Genomic DNA, 22,951 nt, shown 5'->3' with positions numbered 1-22,951 from the left:
TTAACCGAGTTGGCAAAGTGACGGTTAGCTATGAGAAATTTCAAAGATTTGGCAGCTGGACTACCAGTGTAAGAGACAACTATGCAGTAATTAATTCATCTGTATCTGCTGAAATACAGAAATGATTTTGGAGCACCTACTAGAATACCAAATATTCTGCTAGAAAGTTCTGCAACTGTAGTAGTCTCAATTTACAGATGACACACAGGGAGTAAATGATTTATACCAAGGTCACAGAATAAAAAAAAACCAGTTGGCCTAAAATTCGAGCCAAGGTTTCTTAATTTAAAGGCCAGAAATCTTTCTAAATCAAGACTGCCTCACTCATGATACTCATTCATTATACTGAAAACAACATGTAAGTCAAAGTAGTCCAGGAGTCACAACTTTGGGGAAAGATGGGGTGAAAAGAAAATTAGGGGAAACTTCTAGAAGGAAGTCACTGCGATTTTTGTTTCTTCTCTTTTTTTTATCACGAAAGATCATTTGTCCGAGCTATTTTTTAACTTCAAAATGTCTGAGTTAAGAGAACTATTAATACAATCAAACAGAATTCCAATGAGAACCTATGAAACCACACAGATGATTAAGATATCACAGTGATACATTATGTCATAACTTTGGCAACTTGCATTCCTATCACAGATCCAGACAACAGCCAGGAGGACCCGCCTTAACTGAGCCGAACTTTGCTAAATCTAGAAACTCTCAGCTCGGTTCATGTAACTTATCTAGTTTTATTACTTCATTTGGTTTCTGAAGGTCAGAACTTCCCTAAATTGGCTAGGTACCAGTTGACTGGGGAAATACTAAGAGAAATGAAATCGATGATCTGATGAGGTGGGATTCAGTGTGAAGAAAGGGGTATACAGGAGAAGTAATATGACATGAAGTACCTTTCATCCTCAGCAAAGTCTGCATATGACTATTGACATGAGTCATTAAGAGGTAATTTTCTATTAGGTTCATTATAGCCCTTTTCAAACAGAACGTTTTGTAATCACACTTGGCATACAAAAGAGTATTATCCTACTGCAACAAAGAATAATTTAGAGATACTTTAAGAAAATTCTATTTACTTATAATTGTACTTTTTGGCCTAACTCTACTCCTCATTTTCTATATTCTCTATCTTTATTTTCTCATTGCTTTGACTCCCTCATTATTTTTTAATTATAACAATTATTTTATTTTATTACATTTTACTATATGTATTTTTGTAAGCTTTAAAAACGCTTTAAAAGCCAAGGCAAAGTATAAATAGAATAAGTGCAATTTAGAAACTCTTGTAAACTACAGTCAATAAATCAGCAATGACACACAGATCTAATAACTTTCTAACACTTCGCTTTAATATCTAGAGTAAAAAAGAATGTTATTTTTCACCCCAAAACCTTGGCTGCTGAATATAATTTTCTCAATCTAAATATCTTAAATATTTTCTACTCTAAGTTCTACTATTTTTATTTTTTAAAACCATTATCATTAAACCTGGCAGAACTTAGCAATGTAAGAGAAAAAAAATTTTTTTTGGAAACTCCAGCATATTTAACAATAATGAATAATCTTTCAAAAGTCTAAGAAACTGTTTTTAGGCACACATGAATCACCTCTAGTTGCCTGTGGTGCATTGTTGAAGAGGTCAGGTAACAACAGTTCTTTGTAACACAGCGCCACAGGCTCTATATGAAATCTAGTAACATAAATTCAGAACAAATGTAAGAACTGATTTGGAAACAACTCAGAAAATTTTATAAAGCAGTCTTTTTCTCTTTTAATTTTCCCTTCCTTTACTATGTTCTTACATATGGTATAATAAGAGTTAAAGCAATTTTTACAAACATGTATGATGTGTTCAACATTTCATAGTGAGCAAAACTCTTATTTGGCTGCTTAAAATAGAATACAGTGTTATTTAAAAAATATTTCTGTAATATAATACATGACAGCCAAAACATCATTATGCAAGGTGTCTCCTCAGCCCCAGTACATTCTGCAAATCTCCACTGTTCGGGCACTATTTCAATTTGCATGCTTCCTCTGTAAGTTTCTTGAGCTGTCCTTGTATGTACATTGCATATGCCCAACCATACTACAATCTTGTAACAGCAGGGCCATCTTGTGTTTGATTCTACCTATTCCTAGGTTCTAGTGTGGTAATATATATATATACACACACACACACTGTGAGTTTTCAAGAAATATTAGGAAGAAATGGATCTGTTGATTTGTCTCCAGAAGCATATTGGGCATCAAAGCTTTCACTGTAGCTGCCCTGTTTTACAAAGTGAAAGGTGCTTGTTAATACTATTCATATTGCGCTTGGTATTCGAATTAGTTTGTTCTCACATTGACTAATTTATGAAGAAAAGAGGTTTAATTGGCTCACAGTTCTGCAGGCTGTACAGGAATTGTGATGCTGGCATCTGCTCAGCTTTTAGGGAGGCCTCAGGAAGCTTACAATCATGGCAGAAAAGTGAAGGGGGAGCAGGCACATCACAGGCCAGAGCAGGAGCAAGCAAGGAAGGAAGGAAGGAGATGCCACACACTTTAAAACAACCAGATCTCATGAGAACTCACTCATTATTGTGAGTACAGTACCAAGGGGAATGGTGCTAAACTATTCATGAGAAATCTGCCCCCATGATCCAATTACTTCCCACCAGGCCCCACCTCCCACATGGGGGATTGCATTTCAGCATGAGATTTGGGTGGAGACAACATCCAAACTGTATCATTGCTATTCATGCTAGCCTTCTTGATCTTCCACGTAGGGTGGAAGAGGCAGTCACTGTTAAAAGATCCGCAACAAGGAAAACATGTGAAAGAAATCCTTTGATGAGTGAGAGGGCTGCCTGGTTCCCATTCCAAGAGCTAATGGTTCTAATTCCTCAGCTTGCCAATAAATCTGGATTGCAACTGGTAATATATTAAAGCATTCCAGTGGCTCAAAAAGAAAACAGACTCCTAAACACGAATCATTATTTGGTTCCTTCATTAAGACAGCAATCACCGATTTCAATGTTTCATTCAGTTGTGTAGTACATAGTAATCGAGACCTGACGTTGATCAGCACTTAGGTTGATCAGGAGTTAGGAATTTTACCACTCATGAAACTAGGGAGCCTGTTTAACCATTTCACCTATAAGGAGGAACTGTGAAAATAAACTTCCTCGGGATGATGTTTCTACAGATTTTGCAGGCTTATTCACAGGATGCATGGGTGCAGGAATTTTCTTCTGAAAAGGATGGGGTTGTGGAAGCAGCAGCCCATGGGGAGCGAGGCGGCCTTCTAATCCCATTCTGCCCTTGACCAGCTGTGAGACCAATCAAGTTGCTTCTCCTCTCTATGCTTCACTCTGCCTTGAAACCTATTTTGTTACTTACTGGGGACTTTACCTAGCATTTAACATCATGACATTTAGCTCAGTCCAACGCTTCAGCCACAGTTACCCACATCTGGTTCTGATGCCTGCCTTGCATTTTCTTTTCACATGCCTTACTGTCTTTGCCTGGAGTGCTCCTCCATCCCATGTCCACCTCTGTGGCTGACACAGACTGTTGCCTAATCAATAGTTCTTCCCACCGTTTTCTCTCTGCTGTCTTTTCACTAGAGATGCTAGAATAGCTGTATCCTAATTTTCCAGCTTGTTGTTTACCTAGTGATATAAATGTAATGAAGTTTTGGTCAATGAGCAAAAGCAGAGTCCTCCTGGAAAGCTTTACCCTTTCCTAGCTGTGACTGCCCTTCTTCTTTCTGACTAAATAAGGATATATTTGGAGCTTCAAAAGCTGTTTGCAACCATCAGGCATAAGCATGAGAGGAACACTGAGACTCCACACATACCTTGACATTTTCTAGCTGCTAAATAAGCTCTGGCAGCTACATACCTCTAGACCTTTTCTATGTGAGAAGAATAAGCCCCCAATTAAGCCCTGTGTAAGGGTTCCTATGACTTCTGGTCAAAAGCATTCCTGATTTTAAGGTGGCACTTAGGAGACCAGCTCCTCTCTATGGCCTTTCCTTTGTACTTGTTGATAAACTTCTTTAGGAGCTTGTAATTCTTTACCCTTAATAGGAGGCTCATTTTGATCTGCAGCTCTTTGCACAATGCTCAGTGTATAACACATTAATAAAAACTCAAATATCTGATGAAGAATTAGGGAGTTCTGACACTACACTTGGTATGCATTTGGCCATCACTTTAGCCTTTTCTCAAGTTTTACAGTAACATATTTCTTAAGCTATAAGAGGGATACATTGAAGACAATTTTCTCTTGCATTTCAACAATGAATATTTATTAGGTTGGTGTGAAAGGAAATGCAGTTTTTGCATTGTTGGAATTTGCTGTTTGATACTGGAATACATTCCTAAATAAATGTGGTTATGTTATATATCATTTTAATGGGCAATTCTTGTTTTTTCTTTTTTGCTAATGACTTGCTGTTTGTTTATTCTACACTATGGAAATGATGTTAGACAAAAAGCAAATTTCAGCAATTTTCTTATTTGAGCTCAAAATTGGTCAAAAAGCTGCGGAGACAACTTGTGACAACTCATTTGGCCTAGGAACTGCTAACGAACGTACAGTGCTGTGGTGGTTCAAGAAGTTTTGCAAAGGAGACGAGAGCCTTGAAGAGGAGGAGCCTAGTGGCCGGCCATTGGAAGTTGTCACCGACTAATTGAGAGCAATCATGGAAACTGATCCTCTTACAACTACCCGAGAAGTTGCCAAAGAACTCAATGTTGACCATTCGATGGTTGTTCGATTTGAAGCAAAATGCAAACGTGAAAAACCTCAATAAGTGGGTGCTTCATGCTGAGCAAAAAAAAAATCGTCGTTTTGAAGTGTTGTCTTCTCTCATTCCACGCAACAATGAACCACTTCTCGATCAGACTGTGATGTGTGATGAGAAGTGGATTTTATATGACAACTGGTGATGACCAGCTTAGTGGCTGGACCAAGAAGCTCCAAATCACTTCCCAAAGCCAAACTTGCACCCAAAAAAGGTCATGCTCACTGTTTGGTGGTCTGCTCCACTACAGCTTCCTGAATCCCGGCAAAACTGTTTCATCTGAGAAGTACGCTCAGCAAATCCATGAGATGCACTGAAAATGGCAATGCCTGCAGCCAGCACTGGTCAACAGAAACGGCCCAATTGTCTCCATAACGACCCTTGACTGCACGTCACAAAACCAACGCTTCACAAGTTGAACAAATTGGCCTCATCCACCATATTCATCTGACTTCCCGCTAACCAACTTCCACTTCTTCAAGCATCTCGACAACTTTTTACAGGGAAAATGCTCCCTTGACTAGCAGGATGAAGAAAACGCTTTCCAAGAGTTTGTAGAATCCCGAAGCATGGATTTTTACGCCACAGGAATAAACTTATTTCTTGTTGGCAAAAACGTGTTGATTGTAATAGTTCCTATTTTGATTAATAAAGATATATTTGATCCTAGTTATAATAATTTAAAATTCATGGCCCAAAACCACAATTACTTTTGCACCAACTTGCTACATAAGTACTATGCTAAGCACTAGGAATAGAGATGACAGAATTTCTGCTAACCATGTATGTGTGATATGTGCCCTAACAAAGGTGGGAACAGGTGCTTCCTCAGCATCTGCTTATCTCCTGCTTAACCCAGAAACTGGCTGTCAGGCTTGGCACAAATAAACTCAACTTTCCACCCTCTCATACTCCAACTTGCCCTCTTCTTCATTCCACTCACGTAAAATGAAATACCGTTCATTCTGTCCAAGACCAACCCCACCAGCGGTGCTCTCAGGTACCACTTTTCACCTCTTGTGGGGTCCTGCTCTATCGGTTATCTACTCTCATGTTTTATTACCAAAATTCCAGTGGGAGGTGGAGGGGGTATCTCTACCCCTGGTAGCAATTTACGCAGTTCTGATTCATGTCTCAACCCCCACAGTCTGGGTTCTGCCATAACCACTTGACTAAGAATGCTGCTCTAGTAATGGTACAGGAGGTCTCTACATTGCCCTCTTTATGAACTGGATATTGCTTAGACAAGCCACCCTGCTGACCACAGCTACCTTCCCCAAACATACGACTATCTTGACTTCTGCAACACTACTCTTTACTTGGTCTCCTCCCATTTCTTAAACCCTACAGTAGTTAGCCAAGGGACCATGGCGGGGGTCTCTGAGACCTTTCAGGGGATCCACCAGGAAAACTATTTTCATAGTTATCAGAAGACATCTGCATTCTCTTATGAGTATACAGGGGAAATTACTAGACACTAAGTGATATGTGATACAGCAACAAATTGCAGTTAGCAACAAATACAAGCACCCAGTTGTCTTCTATTAAGCCAAACATGAAAGAGACTTGCACTAGTGTCAAACTATCAATCTGCTGATTTAGGGGGAGGAAAAATGGTTATTCTTCATGAAAGTGTTATTTAACATATTGGATTTAGTCATTTTAAAATAGGTATTTTTAAAAGCTTTTTTTTTTCTAATATGAGAAATGTGTCCCACATAAACAAAAGCTTTTTGGGGTCCTCAGTAATATTTCAGAACGTAAAAGGCCTAAGACCAGTTAAGCTGAAGAAGCACATTCTTAAACCTTGTCTTCTTGGCTCTTCTTTAGCCAACTCCTTCAATTTTGCTGCTCCCTAGAATAGCATCCGTAGCTCACTAATTTTCTCACCTTAAACTAGGATTTCTCAATCTTGGCATGACCAACCTTTTGGGCCAGTGAATTCTTTGTTAATGGGGGCTGTCCCCTGTGCATCTCTGGCCTCAGATGCCTAGCACCCCCTAAGTTGTGGCAACCAAAAAAGTCTTCAGATATTGTCAAATAAAATCACCCCGGTATGAGAACTACTAACCTAAATAGTATTCCTAGATAATTCATCTAATATCTAGGTTTTAATTTGACTTATGATGATAATTCCACTTATCAAGTACCTATTCTGCACCAGGGACTATCCTAAGTACTTGACGTGTATTAACTCACAACAGTAGTGCTGACTACAGCCCCCATTAACAAAGAATTAGCTGGCCCAGGCCGGGCGCGGTGGCTCACGCTTGTAATCCCAGCACTTTGGGAGGCCGAGGCGGGCGGATCACGAGGTCAGGAGATCGAGACCACGGTGAAACCCCGTCTCTACTAAAAATACAAAAAATTAGCTGGCGTGGTGGTGGGCGCCTGTAGTCCCAGCTACTGGGAGAGGCTGAGGCAGGAGAATGGCGTGAACCCGGGAGGCGGAGCTTGCAGTGAGCCGAGATTGAGCCACTGCACTCCAGCCTGGGTGAAAAAGCGAGACTCTGTCTCAAAAAAAGAAAAAAAAAAAAAAAAAGAATTAGCTGGCCCAAAAGGTTGGTCATGCCAAGATTGAGAAATCCTAGCTTAAGGTGAGAAAATCAGTGGCTACGGATGCTATTCTAGGGAGCAGCAAAATTGAAGGAGTTGGCTGAACAAGAGCCAAGAAGACAAAGTTTAAGAATGTGGTTCTTGGCCGGGCGCGGTGGCTCATGCCTGTAATCCCAGCACTTTGGGAGGCTGAGGTGGGCGGATCACCTTAGGTCAGGAGTTCAAGCCCAGCCTGGCCAACATGGTGAAACCCCACCTCTACTAAAAATACAAAAATTAGCCAGGCGTAGTGGCAGGCACCTGTAATCCCAGCTACTCGGGAGGCTGAGGCAGGAGAATTGCTTGAACCTGGGAAGTGGAGGTTGCAGTGAGCTGAGATCGCGCCATTGCACTCCAGCCTGGGCAACAAGGGCAAGATTTCAACTGGAAAAAAAAAAAAAAAAGAATGTGGTTCTTAAACTTATTGGTCTCAGGACCCTTTTACACTGTGTGAGATGGATCAGTTATGACTCTCATTTTATAAAGAAACTACAGAACAGAGAGTGATGCGACTTGCTTGGGGTCACAGAGTTGGTGGTGCTGACTACTGCAGTGCTGATCACTCCTTTGACCTTCAGAGCCCTATGATTAACTACCTCTGCTGGGCATCCCAGGGGAAATTTACACCCAAGATACCCTAAATATGAACTAAAAAACCCTCTCTCCACAAGACCAGCTAGTTCTGTATTACCTAAGTCAGTTAATGGTGCAAGTTTAAATTCACCCTCTCTGTGCTTTAGCTTAACCAGAAACCTGGATGCCCTTCTAGACTCTGCTTGGATTCTCGTCTTCCTTAGTCCTCAATCCAATCATTCGAGTTCTAACAATTTTCCCTTCTAATGATTTATCAAATACAACATTCTTCTCTATCTTCCACTTTCCTGTCCTTACTAGCATCCTTATCTCTACTCTGCACTGCTGTAATAAACTCCCATTTGATGTCCTTGACCCCTCAAAATCATCTTCTACACTGCTGCCAGAGTGATCTATCAAAAAATGCAAATCTGGTCATATCAGGTTAGTGGCTGTCTATGAGCTAAGGGTAAAGTCCAGGGTCCTCAGCACGGCCCCCAGGCCCTCAAATCAGTAGCCCTCTCCAACCTCAGTGCCTTCCTGTCACCCCCCGCATCATACTTACCTCTCTGGCAGTGCTGTGCTGTTTGCCTGCCTGACCACACCACACTGCTTCATGCCTTTGATCCAACGTCACCCCTTGGGAGGCCTTCTAGATTCTACACCCTGTGCATCCTTCTGTCACAGCACTTAACCCAGTCTGTGACAACTATCTCTGTACCTGTGTCCCACATAGGCCTGTAAAGCCATTGATAACAGGTGCCTAGCTTAGTTCAAAAATCTCATCTTTCTGTCTCCAGGTCCTGGTATAGCAGGGGTCCCCAACCCCGGGGCCATAGACCTATCAGTACTGGTCCATGGCCTGTTAGGAACCGGGCCACACAGCAGTTGAGCGGTGGGTGAGTGCGCATTACGGCCTGAGCTCCATCTCCTGTCAGATCAGCGGTGGCATTAGATTCTCATAGGTGCACCTATTGCGAACTGCGCATGCGAGTGATCTAGGTTGCATGTTCCTTATGAGAATCTAATGCCTGATGATCTGAGGTGGAAGAGTTTCATCCTGAAACTATCCCCTCCCTTGACCTGGTCCATGGAAAAACTGTCTTCCACGAAATTGGTTCCTGGTGCCAAGAAGGTTGGGGATAGCTGTGGTATAGCACTGGGCAAAGTATGCTTCAGAGAAGTTTTGTAGAAGCACTGAGGTAAAAGAATGACACACAGCAATGAGACCTGTTTGGCTGGCGGGAGGGATGGGAATGGAGGCTGTGGGATGAACAGAGTTGGGAAAATTTTTGTTCAGAGAAGGTGACAATTGAGCTGAATCTTGAAGGAAGAGGGGGCACTCCAGACAGGAGTGATAAAGAGCCTGCTGGATAGAACAGTACTTGCAAAGGCCTGGAGGCCCAACAGGACGTGGCACATTTAGGAAACTGCAACTGATGATGACAGAGGACAGGATGCACATGTGGGACTTAGGCTGAGACTGGAGGGGCAGACAGGGCTCCTGCTATCAACACGTGGCCTATATTATAGGTCTTGTGAGAGAGTTCCAAAGTATTTATTTCACTACTCCAATTACTTTAGGCACAATTCACAGGTCATTAAAAAACGTTTACTAGTCTGCTTTTGATTGCTTATTCAGCACTCCCTGTGTTAGTTTTCATAGGTAACTTAAGCTTCCTGTGCCGCAGTTGCCGTACAGGGTAATACAAATAATCACAAGATTATTGTCGGAACAAATGTGTTAATGGACGTGAAGAACATAAGATAGCAGTGGCACACAGAATTGATAGTGGATGTTGTGTTGCTATTGATTTGCCATCAGTGACAAATAGCTGCTGAGATTAGAGAGGAGGGAAGAGACAGTTCTTGAAATTCACAAGACACACAGCCTTAATGTAAAAGGAGGACATAGTTTTATAACAAGCAAGTTTATCCAGGGAGGTAATAGTAGCAGAAATCTGGGTTTTTAGGTCTATGACCTTAGGCAACAGTATAAAATGATTATCAGGCTCCTTTGGATAATATATTTATATTTAGATAATAAGTTTAGCTTAAAAGTATATGCTTAAGGTATAATTTGACCAATTGTTTTCTGAATGCATATGATCTTACAGTTGCCCATACTGAAACCCATTTTCAATTTTCTGCCTTTCAGGTACAGCCTTGAATGATTTTCCTAAAGTTTGAATGATTTTCCTGTTGAGTTTCGTGAATGATTTTCCTGTTCAGTTGGCAATTACTCATTTGAAAACACTTGGGCCTCATTTGCTCATAAATCATTTCCAAAGAGAATTTCAGAAATGGAAGGGTCCTTAGAGATTGTCTAGTCCAACAATCTATTTCATAAACAAGAAAACTGAAATACAGAGATTGAGTGACTTGTCCAAGTTACAGTTTTCGAGGGCTCCACCTTGACTTTCTTACATGCTCTCACATAGACCCTCTCCCTGCCACTTTCTTTAGTGTGTGAATTGCCTGCTGATTCCAAGTCCTTGTGTAACCTGAGTAAGCTTTAATGACAAACTATCTTACTCCAGACTATGGTGAAATCAAATGGTTTCTATTTATTTACATTGCATATTTCATGTGTTTCCTCAACAGACTTGGTTAAGTACTTGGTGCTACGTGTTTGGTTAATTCTTGCTAAAATTCCACCAGTATGCCTATTATTACACTCCTTATTCTCCAAAGTCAAAGTCATTAAGCAAAATCATTCTCTCCCATGAAATTTAACCACCTAACTGGGTGGATACAACCTTAGTGGTATGACCCAGATGCTGTTTACAAATTTGCAGGATGAGTATACTTTCCAGGCGGGTTTCTAAAAATTTGAGAGTCATTGCTTAAGAGGCTTACTGTTCCTGTCCTCTGACAGAGGTTGTACTGGGCAGACCCATCTCAGGGCCTGCCAGCTCACACACCTGCTGGAGGGGGGGCCTACCTAACCAGGTATGTTCCAAGGGTAGGCTCTGCTCTTATGACATCCAATCCACAGTCTGGCCAGTCACCTAAGTGAGGCTTGGGGTAAAGAGATGAGGTGATCCAACCAGATTCTTTCTCATGGGAATATGGCTCAAACTCAGAGAGGGACAGGTAGTTAGTAAAAACAAAACAAAACAAACAAATCTAAAAAAAATGCAGAGAGAGAATTCATAAGAAAATTATGGGTCAGAACCAGCAACACTGTGAAAGCAGAGGCTCTGAATTAGAAAAAACATACAAAGAGTAACGCTAAAAGACTCATAGGCAAATAGGAGAGTGGGGAGGCATGAGAAACAGTGAATGTGTTATACTAAAGATGTAAGAGTTTAGGCCCTCAGTATCCTGCTGTCAAGGTCCAGTAAGCGGGATCTCTGTCTGGTGAGCCAGGAGAAACTGAGGTTTCAGCTCCAAAGCTTGTGAGACCCTTTTGCCTTTACCGCTACGCATTTCCACCATACCTTAAATAGAATGGACTCTTGCAAACAAAAGAACTCATTACGACACCTAGGAAATTTTAGGGCGGTGTTAGAGTGTGCCTTCAGCTTTGTCGCTGTGTGCTACTCACTGGCCACTTCCACTCTCAACGCTTCCAATGCTCAAGGGAAGTTTTACATATGCAGCACACTGGCCTTAACTTCACCAATGGCTGATTTCCATCCTTTTTTTCTCTTCTGCAGAAAAACATAACACTAATCATGCTCCTAGAACTACCAAGATAGCCTTTAGGGGGAAAACGTCACAAGACACGAACGTCTCCCCTGGTAGAAAGAGCTCCTCCCCGAGGTCTCAGAGGCCACACCTGTAGGCAGGAGTACGCTTTTCGATGGCGGAGCCCGGTCCGTGCCTCGCGGCCGCTGGCGCACCACGGTGGCTCCCAGTTCCCGGGGACATTCCGCGTCAGCCCGCACCCCCGGTCCCCCGCCCCCGGCCCCCGGTGCCCGCTGGGTCACCTGTAATTGTAGGCGCTGAAACGCTTGCTCTCTCTCAGCATCGCCCGGTACAGATCTAACACTTGTGCGCGACTGGAGGCTGCCATTTTGGAAAGAAAAAAAATAAACGGGTCCTCTTCGCCGAGGTCCCAAGTACGACCCAACCGACGGAACTCCAGCCTGTGCAGAAACCACGAACGAAATAAAATGCAGCGGCTCGGCCTTGACAGCGGGCCGGGCCTAAGCCTAAGCGGGCAGCCCTGAGGACCGCGGGCGGCGCCGGGCGTCCCGCGCCGCTTCGGGGGCGGGCGCAGGCAAGGCTCGGGACAGCTAAGGGGGCGGTGCGGAGACGGAGATGCCTCCGCCCCGCCCCGCCCCGACCCCGCCCCTGCCGGGAGGCTCGGGACCCAGCCGCCGCTTCACGCGGCGGGAGGGCGGGGAAATAAGAGGCCCGGCCGCCCGTGCATCCATCCAAGCTCCTGGGGGATGGATATCGGAGGCCCGGGCATTCGAGGGACGTGCAGTTGCATCACGGAGAGCCTTTGCGAACCATCCGGGGTCTTGGCGGAGACATTTGTGTTTCGGGGCGCAGCGCCCCTTCCTACCTTCAGGAGGCCGCGTTGCCCTGGTTACCGAAGGCCGCCACGCCGACGCCCCGCCCCTGACTGCGGATGCCCCGCCCACGCTGGCTGCGGCCGCCCTCGGCGCTGCCTGAGAGGCCTTGCGGGATTTCAAGGGTGACTTGACTTCGCCCGATCCTGGTCGGCAGGGTGGGGATTCTTGGTATTCCTCAGGCCGGAGGATGCGACGTCTGGGTGTGGAGGTGATGAGACAGGGGTTCTGTGCTACTCCGGCTCTGCTCAGGGCGACCTGCTTAGGGGCCTCTGGGGCAGGCCCGCTTTCTGTCAAAATGGCAGCGCCCAGCGTGCACGGGTATCTCTGAAGTTGGTGTTTAAGGTTCTTGCCCGTGAGAGCGAACGAGCTTGCCGTGCTTCTGATTTTGAAACACCTGGGTCTGGGTTTCCCGGGCGAGCGGTGGGTGAGTGCAGGCCTCGTTGCAGCCTGGGGTACGACGTGGGCGGTTGGTGGTGTAGGGGGTTTACATTGGCCGTGGAGTTTTTCCTCTTTCTGGATGTGTTTTTGCTTTTGAGTGAAGAGTCCCCGTGGTTTTGTAATCTAATAAATGCGTAAAATGCAGCCTGGGCTGCAGACTTTGGAGAATAATTAGAGACCTTTAGGACTTTAGGCGTTCTCCAAGAAGCGGAGCAAGTTTTCAAGCATGGCTTTCTTCAGAAGACTTCAACTTTTTTGAATCATCTTATTAAAGTGGTGGATAAAGTTGCTTGTTCTGATCTTTGAGCATGGGACTGGACGCAGGAAGCTTCAGCCAGTTCTAGTTACTGTGTTTGCCAAGCACTTTTCTTGGTTTTTGGAATCTTGCTTTATGTAATCAACCTTAGGAAGAACCACACCTTTCTGCACTCAAGCACAGCGAGAAGTACCTTTATGCGTAAAAACAAAACAACTTTGCATTAAAATCCATCTTTCTCCCAACCACTTGGTCACGGTTGTGTTCTCATCTGCTTTAGTGTATTTGGTTTTGAAACGATATACCTGCTGTATATCTAAGCAACTTTGTATTTTCAGGAACTTTTTTCTTTCCTTTTTTTTTGAGATGGAGTCTCGCTCTGTCGCCCAGGCTGGAGTGCAGTGGCGGGATTTCGGGCTCACTGCAACCTCCGCCTCCCGGGTTCAAGCTATTCTCCTGCCTCAGCCTCCTGAGTAGCTGGGATTACAGGCGCGCGCTACCTCGCTCAGCTAATTTTTGTATTTTTAGTAGAGACGGGGTTTCACCATGTTGGTCAGGCTGGTCTCGAACTCCTGACCTCAGGCAATCCGCCCGCCTCGGCCTCCCAAAATGCTGGGATTACAGGTGTGAGTCACCACGCCCAGCCTCTATTTTCAGGAACTTTAAAGGCAGGAAACACTTCTCTGACCTTACCATTCTTTAGTGTACTTGCAACCTGGTGTCCTTGCATCCAGATATTCTTACTAATCCTGATGCAGTGATAGTTTTTAAAAGGCACTGAAGAGAAAATACTTTTATTAAGATACCTTTAAGTCTCCTCCCTGATTTCTTGAAAATCTCATGTCTGTTATTATTACTATTATTTTTTAAAACAGGATAGCAAAACTTCTATTACTTCCTGGTTGGTCAGGTCACGGAGCAAATCTAGCATCTGGTTTATTGAAAGGACTTTTTTGAGTTTTCCCTTTGGTATTTCTTAAAGGATCCAAGACCAAGGCAATTGCACATTGTTATAGAGTAAGATTCAGAGCTGATTTCTCTTGATACACTATTGTGTGCTGGTGATATGAAATGATATGCGGCACCTCAAAGCTACAACATTAATGCAAGTTACTGATGGAGAATGCTATCAGAGTGAAAAGGAAAAACTTGAAGATTATTTTGGCTTGTTTAAAAATAGCAAGGATTACATTGTATATTTTGCTTTTGAGAGTAAAATTGGAATAATTACTATATACAACTGTTTCTACCTAATTATCAAGGAATTTAATCATTAATGTATATAATTAATGTATCTAAATGACTCGGCTTTGTTGTAATCAAATAAAACTTTTCCAAATAAATATGTATAGTTTAAATAATTTGGGTAGCTTAGTCCTCTGTTAGTACGAGAAATGGTTGCAGTTAGGAAAGTGATAGCTTGCCAGTTAATTCTGAGCCAAGTCTTCACAAAAATACTTCATTATTTTATTTAAAATGGTTTACCAGTGCGTTGGACATCATTGCCTGGAGAAGCTAAAAGAAAATAATCATTCCGAAGCTACATCTCACTTTTGCACATCTTCATTGTGGAGATGACTTAAAAAAAAAATAGCTCTATTTGAGATTGTAAGTAGATTTGGGCCAGAAGCTGAAGAATGGACCTTACACATATGTCCTCTAATATTCATTCTATTCTGGGTTGAAATTTTTCTTAGAGAGTATCTGTAAAATAGGAGGTACCATTTAGGCATCAAATGTAAAAATTTCTTTAGTATTCATTTATCAAAAGTTATCGACTACCTGTAGTTCTTTATGTAAGATCATGTGTCAACTTCTATTCAAATTAGGGTTGTCAATTGTCAATGACCACTTAATGCTTTGTGAAGAGAAATTTCTCTAATCATAATAAACAGTGTAACAACAATTTACTGTCCTTAAGCTTAAATATCAAAATGATATATAAAATAAAATTTGTATAGTAGTAGTAACTTACGATATTATTTGGAAATTATTCAGCTGGGCATGGTGGCTCACACCTGTAATCCCAGCACTTTGGGAGGCTGAGGCAGGTGGATTGCGTGAGCCCAGGAGTTTGAGACCAGCCTGGGCAACATGGCAAAACCCCATCTATACAAAAAATACATCATAGCGAAACCTCACCTCTACACAAAGAATACAAAAATTAGCTGGGCGTGGTGGCGTGTGCCTGTAGTCCCAGCTACTTGGGAGGCTGAGGTGGGAGGATTGCTTGAGCCCTGGAGGTTGAGGCTGCATTGAGCCATGATCACATTACTGCACTGTAGCCTGGGCAACAGAGTGAGACCCTGTCTACCAAAAAAAAAAAAAAAAAAACAAAAAAAAAACCAAAAAAAAAACCCAAAAACCAACAACAAAAAAAATTATTCTATTCTACACCACACATGAATCCAAGTATTATACATTGATCCTTCATTTTAATAGAACACGAAGGGGGAAGACCTTAGATATCAACTCATTCATTTGTACAGATGAACAAACTGAAGCCTTTTTCCTCATTCATTCATTCCTTCAGCATTTATTGAACACTTCCTAAGTACTATGGGTTATGGTTTTTCTTTTCTTTTCTTTTTTATTTTTTTTTTTGAGACTGAGTTTCACTCTTGTTGCTCAGGCTGGAGTGCAGTGGTGCAATGTCGCCCGGCTAATTTTTTGTATTTTTAGTAGAGATGGAATTTCACCATGTTGTCCAGGCTGTTCTTGAACTCCTGACCTCAGGTGATCCAGCTGCCTTGGCCTCCCAAAGTGTGGGGATTGCAGGCGTGAGTCACTGCGCCCGGCCCATAAGTACCATATGTTATATAAGACGATATAGTTACAGTGATGACAGCCTCACCACCCCTAAGCAACTTGTAGGTGACTAGATAAGCCAAACAATCATTTATTTTATAGAGACAGGGTCTCTGTTTACTAAGCTGGAGTGCAGTGCTGCTATCATATCTCCTTGTAACTTCAAACTCCCGTGCTGAAGTGATTGTCCTGCCTCAGCCTCCTGAGTAGCTAGGCCTATAGGCTCATGCCACCATGCCCGGCAAATTTTTAAGTGTTTTTTTTTTTTTTTTTTTTTGTAGAGATGAGATTTCACTATGATGTCTAGGGTGGTCTCAGACTCCTCAGTGCCTCTCCTGTCTTGGCTTCCCAAAGAGCTCAGATTATAGCTGTGAGTCGTGGCACTTGGCCGATAATTTCTTGTTGACAGTTGCTGCGATATGAGTAATAGCAGACGCTAAAGGAATACGGAAGAGGAATATTAAACCAGGAGTTTCACCTATGGGAAGGCTTTCCATCGTGGAAGGTGTTTCCAGAATGAGAAGTAAGAGCCACATGAGGAATGTGGTTAAAGATTGCAGTGTATATTCCAAGCATGGAGGAAGAAGGGTGCTTGATCTATTTAGAGAACTCTAAGTGTTTTAGAATGGTAGGAGGTGGGAAGGGAGGGACCACTGAAGTGTTTAGCCCTGTACTAGCTTTATTTTAGTGATGTTTTCTCTCTTTCTGGAATAAATCATTTCTTCCCTTATGCATTGGCTGAGTCATATAAGTAGAACTTAAGAGCTGAGCTGTTGAAGTGGAGATTATTTATTCGGGTACTGATAACCTTTTGTTTCAAATCATGAATTTGAATCCTATATTCCAGAGGCACCGAAATGTTGCTTATTTACCTGTGCATTCAAGAGATAGCTGGCAGCCTAGCAATTCAAGTTACTGTTCTTGTGATAACTTGAGGGCGATATATAAATCAAACACTGATCCTGTTTTCCAGAAGTTTATAGTTTGAATGCATTTGTATATGATTAAAATAAGGTATCAGGTTGGTGAAAAGTAGCTGCGGTTTTGACCGTTACTTTTAATGGTGAAAACAGCAATAACTTTTCCACCATCCTGTACAAAGTGCTGCAAGGGAAGGGCTGGTGAAGCATCGTGGGGTCTCAGTGCAAGGAGAGGTCACTTCATCCCTGATGCTTAGGCCACACCTCAGACCAACAGCAGGGCTAATGCCCAGGCTTCAGGTAATTTTGTTTAATTTTTTTTTTTTAATTCTCTCCATAATTGGGTAGAGCCAGGGCTGAGAAACATTGACCTGAAGGAATTAGGGGGCTTCATGGAGGAGGTAGTGTTTGTGTTGGGCTTGAGAGGATTTAAGTTTCTCCTGGGCCTTGAAAGGAATTGAAGGATTTAAATGTGTGAGTGTGGTGGTAAGATGGCTACTGTAGGTGGAAGATGATTCACCCTTTACCTTGAAAGGATGAAGGAGAAACCATGATTGAGGTCTAAGAAAAAACAATCATGACCTGTGGAAGGCTTTGGTCAGAGCTGTAGAGTGCATGAGGGTGAGAACGGGGAGATCCCGTGAAAAGGTAATACATCGGCTTTCATGTGTTTTAGGCACGAGATGAGCTGAATCCTGATACGATTTGAGTTAGTCTTTCCATGACCTGATGGAAGAGCTGTTATCTCCATTTAAGAAAAGTGAAGCTGCCCAGGTGTGGTGGCTCACATCTGTAATCCCAGCACTGTGGGAAGCTGAGGCAGGAGGATCACTTGAGCTTGGGGGTTTGAGACCAGCCTGGGTAACGTAGCGAGACCCCATCTCAATAAAATAGAATAAAAAATAGAAAAAGAAATGAAGCTGAGAGTTTATTTAGCCAGGGTCAGACAGCTGGAAAGTAGCTAGTGTGGGCCTTGGCCTGAGATGTGATCTGCCTAGCTATGATGCAACACTGCTTCACAGATAAAGTACCAGCTTCAGGAATTTGAAGTTTATTGATTTTTCTTGGATAACGGGTAAATTTTAGTCGTATTTGAATTTTAATTTAGTTGAATTCTCACTTATTTGTAAAGCTAACCGGTTTGTATTGGAAATATTATAAATATTCTGGGAATCTCAAATGTTGATTTTATACTAGCTTTTTAGTTATTTAAGATAAATTTACATTTTATTCTATTAACATCTCTTTGAAAAGACGTAGTGCTTTTTTAGGTTGTCTATTTATGTGTGTATGTGAGACATTTCCTCTTGGGGGATTCTCTGAGACACATTTCTGTAGAAGCTTTTTTCAGATATACTTATGAAAATCTGTTCTCTGTTTTGAGGAATCCTGAAAGCTATGATATGTTGCAACTAGGCACTCTAGCTTCATTGATTGGAGGCTAAGGGTTCCCGTATTTGTGGGCAGTAACAATGAAATTGACAATTTATTTTGTGTTAAGTATATTAAATGTCAGTTATTTCTAGAGGTTTCTTTCTTTAAAAAAAGGAAAATACATTAATTCTTTTCATTGTAAAGGAAAGAAACCATCTTTTCATGTTACAAACTCCGACCACCATGAGAATTCTTTCACAGTGCGATTTGTTGTAATCTTAGATCACTTTCATTCTTTCTTTCTTGCTGCGTGTGAGGGACCAGTATTTTAGGAATAATGTTTTCATGTTGTCCAGATATTTTAGGATGATTCGTTAATCAAACTAGCTACAGCTTATTGTAATGATAGCTATCATTTATTTAGAGCTTGTTTTCTCTCTTCTAGGAGCTTTGCCATGAAAAGAAGAGTCCAGGCCGGGCGTGGTGTCTCACACCTGTAATCCCAGCACTTTGGGAGGCTAAGGCGGGTGAATCACGAGGTCAGGAGATGGAGACCATCCTGGCTAACACAGTGAAACCCCGTCTTTACTAAAAAAATACAAAAAAAATTAGCCGGATGTGGTGGCGGGTGCCTGTAGTCCCAGCTACTCGAGAGGCTGAGGCAGGAGAATGGCGTGAACTTGGGAGGTGGACCTTATAGTGAGCTGAGATCACGCCACTGCACTGGAGTCTGGGAGACAGAGTGAGACTCTGTCTCAAAAAAAAAAGAAAATCGCCACACTGTCTTCCACAATTGTTGAACTAGTTTACACTCCCACCAACAGTGTAAAAGTGTTCCTGTTTCTCCACATCCTCTCCAACACCTGCTGTTTCCTGACTTTTTAATGATCGCCATTCTAACTGGTGTGAGATGGTATCTCATTATGGTTTTGATTTGCATTTCTCTGATGGCCAATGATGATGAGCATTTTTTCATGTGTTTTTTGGCTGCATAAATGTCTTCTTTTGAGAAGTGTCTGTTCATGTCCTTCGCCCACTTGATGGGGTTGTTTGATTTGTTCTTGTAAAATTGTTTAAGTTCTTTGTAGATTCTGGATATTAGCCCTTTGTCAGATGGGTAGGTTGCAAAAATTTTCTCCCATTCTGTAGGTTGCCTGTTCACTCTGATGGTAGTTTCTTTTGCTGTGTAGAAGCTCTTTAGTTTAATTAGATCTCATTTGTCAATTTTGGCTTTTGTTGCCATTGCTTTTGGTGTTTTAGCCATGAAGTCCTTGCCCATGCCTATGTCCTGAATGGTATTGCCTAGGTTTTCTTCTAGGGTTTTTATGGTTTTAGGTCTAACATTTAAGTCTTTAATCCATCTCACATTAATTTTTGTATAAGGTGTAAGGAAGGGATCCAGTTTCAGCTTTCTACATATGGCTGGCCAGTTTTCCCAGCACCATTTATTAAATAGGAAATCCTTTCCCCATTTCTTATTTTTGTCAGGTTTGTCAAAGATCAGATGGTTGTAGATGTGTGGTATTATTTCTGAGGGCTCTGTTCTGTTCCATTGGTCTATATTTCTGTTTTGGTACCAGTACCATGCTGTTTTGGTTACTGTAGCCTTGTAGTATAGTTTGAAGTCAGGTAGTGTGATGCCTCCAGCTTTGTTCTTTTTGCTTAGGATTGTCTTGGCAATGCGGGCTCTTTTTTGGTTCCATATGAAGTTTAAAGTAGTTTTTTCCAATTCCGTGAAGAAAGTCATTGGTAGCTTGATGGGGATGGCATTGAATCTGTAAATTACCTTGGGCAATATGGCCATTTTCACAATAGTGATTCTTCCTATCCATGAGCATGGAATGCTCTTCCATTTGTTTGTGTCCTCTTTTATTTCATGGAGCAGTGGTTTGTAGTTCTCCTTGAAGAGGTCCTTCACATCCCTTGTAAGTTGGATTCTTAGGTATTAGAACTAGAAATACCATTTGACCCAGCCATCCCATTACTGGATGTATATCCAAAGGATTACAAATTATGCTGCTATAAAGACACATGCACACGTATGTTTATTGCAGCACTATTCACAATAGCAAAGACTTGGAACCAACCCAAATGTCCATCAATGATAGACTGGATTAAGAAAATGTGGCATATATACACCATGGAATACTATGCAGCCATAAAAAAGGATGAGTTCATGTCCTTTGTAGGGACGTGGATGAAGCTGGAAACCATCATTCTGAGCAAACTATCGCAAGGACAGAAAACCAAACACCGCATGTTCTCACTCATAGGTGGGAATTGAACAATGAGAACACTTGGACATAGGATGGGGAACATCACACACCAGGGCCTGTAGTGGGGTGGGGGGAGGGGGGACGGATAGCATTAGGAGATATACCTAATGCCAACATGGCACATGTGTACATATGTAACAAACCTGCACCTTGTGCACATGTACCCTGAAACTTAAAGTATAATAAAAAAAAATAAAAATAACCAAAAAAAAAGAAGAGTCCTTTTCATGCTATTTAGCAATATCTCATTTTAGTAATTTTTCTAGTGACATATTTGAAGTTCTGATTGACCTCTTCGAGTGAGTGTATTGGCCGCCATCTCTTGTTTGTTCAGGTCAGTAGGTTGTTTATAGAAAACATTTAGGATTTGCAGTGTTGAGCCTGTTTACAAAAAAACAGCCTATGTTTTGCTAATCACTGGAAAAATAACAGGTCAGTGTCTTAAGATGTGCAATACTGAGATCTGTGATGTTAACTGATCTCTCAGAGGATGATACATACCGTTGATAGTGTACTGTAGACTGTTATTAACAATAGAAGATATACAGAGAATTCATGATTTCTTTGCTATTATAGTGAATTACATGATTTAATATTTTATAAATTTTTAATGTAAACATTTATTTTCTGAGCACAATTGAAGCACTTCAGCCTGGCAAACCTGTAATCTGTATCTGTAATTGTGAGTTTGAGTTAACTAACAATATTTAAGAATAATAAAAGCCTGGCTTCTGTGAAATGGATTACAGTAGTATTGGCAGAGAGTAAAACAGTTAGCTTCAGTTAATGAAGATGAGTTTTTTGGGAGAATTATCTTTTTTTTAAGCAATTCCTGGAATTCTGCAGTGCAAAGGGAAAGTAAAATGAAGCAGTCATGAAATAGAAAAAGCTTAGCAGGCAGCATACTTTCTTTCCTGTTTCTTGACGTTTTGAGATAAGCACATTGTTATTTATTTCAAGTCTTGGAGCACTTTGAGACAAGCACATGTGACTGGGCATTCATGTTGTTAAGCCTCGTTAGGAATCCCACTTACACCTTTGGCTTCTGCGTACTGTGAGATCTGGGCTGGATGATAATTACAGTCAGCTTTCATTTGTAGAGCCCAGGTCTTCAAATAATTTCCAACTAAACTGTCCCAGATGAATACATTTCAGGACATAAGTGTGGTTCACTAGAACTGTCAAGCTGTCTGGATGCCCTTCTGTTAACTTTGTAGAGGAGATTCCACGTGTGTCAAGTTACAGTGTTTCCTGAAATTTTTCTCTTGTCTTGAAAGCTATTTGAAAATTAAAAGTTCATTATAGTACTGGTGGTCAGGTATGTTTCTTAGATATGTATGAATTAATGTCACCACACTATTGACAGTAATTTTTATGCCACCTTCTCTCCAAAAACCTGCAGCACTGTTAGGATGAAGTCTAATTCCTTAACACAGCCTATGAGACCCTGACGAGTATGGCGCTTACCCACTTCTCCAGTCCCATGTCATACCTTTTTATTTTTCGCTTGCTGCTTTTCATTCTTTAGTACTCACCTCTTTCCCCTGTACCCTGGGGACCTTTGCAAATGCTGATCCAGCTGCCTGGAGTGCCCTTCTTTCCCTTCCTAATTCTTCTTCTGATCCCAATTTAAGAGATGCTTACTCAAAGTTACCTTCTCTAACTTGAGTACATCTTCCTCTCTTAAGCTCCCTTAGTATTGTGAATTGCTCTTCAGCTTAGAGTGACTGCCATTGCAAGTAACAGGAAACCGAAGTCAAATTGATTTAAACAAACCTAGTAGCTTTATTGTCTCCTGTGTCTTGAGAGTTCAGAAGCCAGATGGGCTTTAGGGTTGATTGGTTTGAGTGATGTTGCCAAAGATTCAATTTTGTGCTTTTCTCTACTTTGTCTTCTCTAATGTCAATTTTATCGTCTGGCCAGAGTCCTCTCTTGGTTATGGGAAATCATCAACAATTTGGGGGTGCTTGTTTCCAGAACCTTAGAGGAGTGAGAGAGCTTCTGGACCAAGAGTGCCCAGCAGTCCTCTCCGTTCATGTCACTGGCCCTCCTTGTGTCATGTACTCATCCATTTCTGAACCAATAACTGTGGCCAGGGAGGAGATAGGATTCTTTTGGTCTTGAACCACTTGCCTAGCTCCTAGGGAGAAAGGGGAATTATTTTTTGTAAAAGGTAACAAAGGTCACTAGAGCAATCTTGCCAAAGTTATGTTTCTTTATTTGATTAATATTTTTTTGTGATATTAGGCTGTGTATAAGAACAGAGACTATGTCTTTTTTTTTTTTTTTTTTGAGACGGAGTCTCGCTCTGTTGCCCAGGCTGGAGTGCAGTGGCACGAATCTCGGCTCACTGCAACCCCTGCCTCCAGGGTTCAAGCGATTCT

At 41.9% G+C, this 22,951-nt stretch overlaps 2 protein-coding genes across 21 annotated transcripts in view; one reads left to right on the top strand and one right to left on the bottom strand.

Moving 5' to 3' along the window:
- LYRM4 (LYR motif containing 4) overlaps nucleotides 1-12,211 on the bottom strand; it is a 154,451-nt gene extending 142,240 nt beyond the window's left edge. For all 4 annotated transcript variants that reach the window (XM_055263686.2, XM_063632678.1, XM_055263685.2 and 1 more), the window contains exon 1: nucleotides 11,902-12,211. In XM_055263686.2, the coding sequence (XP_055119661.1) occupies nucleotides 11,902-11,987 (86 nt within the window). In that variant the 5' untranslated portion in view covers nucleotides 11,988-12,211. The remainder of the gene's footprint in view (nucleotides 1-11,901) is intronic.
- FARS2 (phenylalanyl-tRNA synthetase 2, mitochondrial) overlaps nucleotides 930-22,951 on the top strand; it is a 524,433-nt gene continuing 502,411 nt past the window's right edge. For 6 of the 17 annotated variants that reach the window (XM_063632672.1, XM_063632673.1, XM_063632674.1 and 3 more), the window contains exon 1: nucleotides 12,579-12,919. The gene's annotated coding sequence lies outside the window, so the exon portion shown is untranslated. Of the gene's footprint in view, nucleotides 949-12,264; nucleotides 12,948-16,283; nucleotides 16,521-18,736; nucleotides 18,831-22,951 lie in introns of those variants that run through there. The other 11 variants (XM_063632665.1, XM_063632667.1, XM_063632663.1 and 8 more) reach the window with 11 other exon arrangements.

The sequence above is a fragment of the Symphalangus syndactylus genome, chromosome 23 (genome assembly GCF_028878055.3).
Source record: "Symphalangus syndactylus isolate Jambi chromosome 23, NHGRI_mSymSyn1-v2.1_pri, whole genome shotgun sequence".
In the NCBI taxonomy this organism is placed as follows: domain Eukaryota; kingdom Metazoa; phylum Chordata; class Mammalia; order Primates; family Hylobatidae; genus Symphalangus; species Symphalangus syndactylus.
This window is presented reverse-complemented; position numbering and strand designations above follow the sequence as displayed.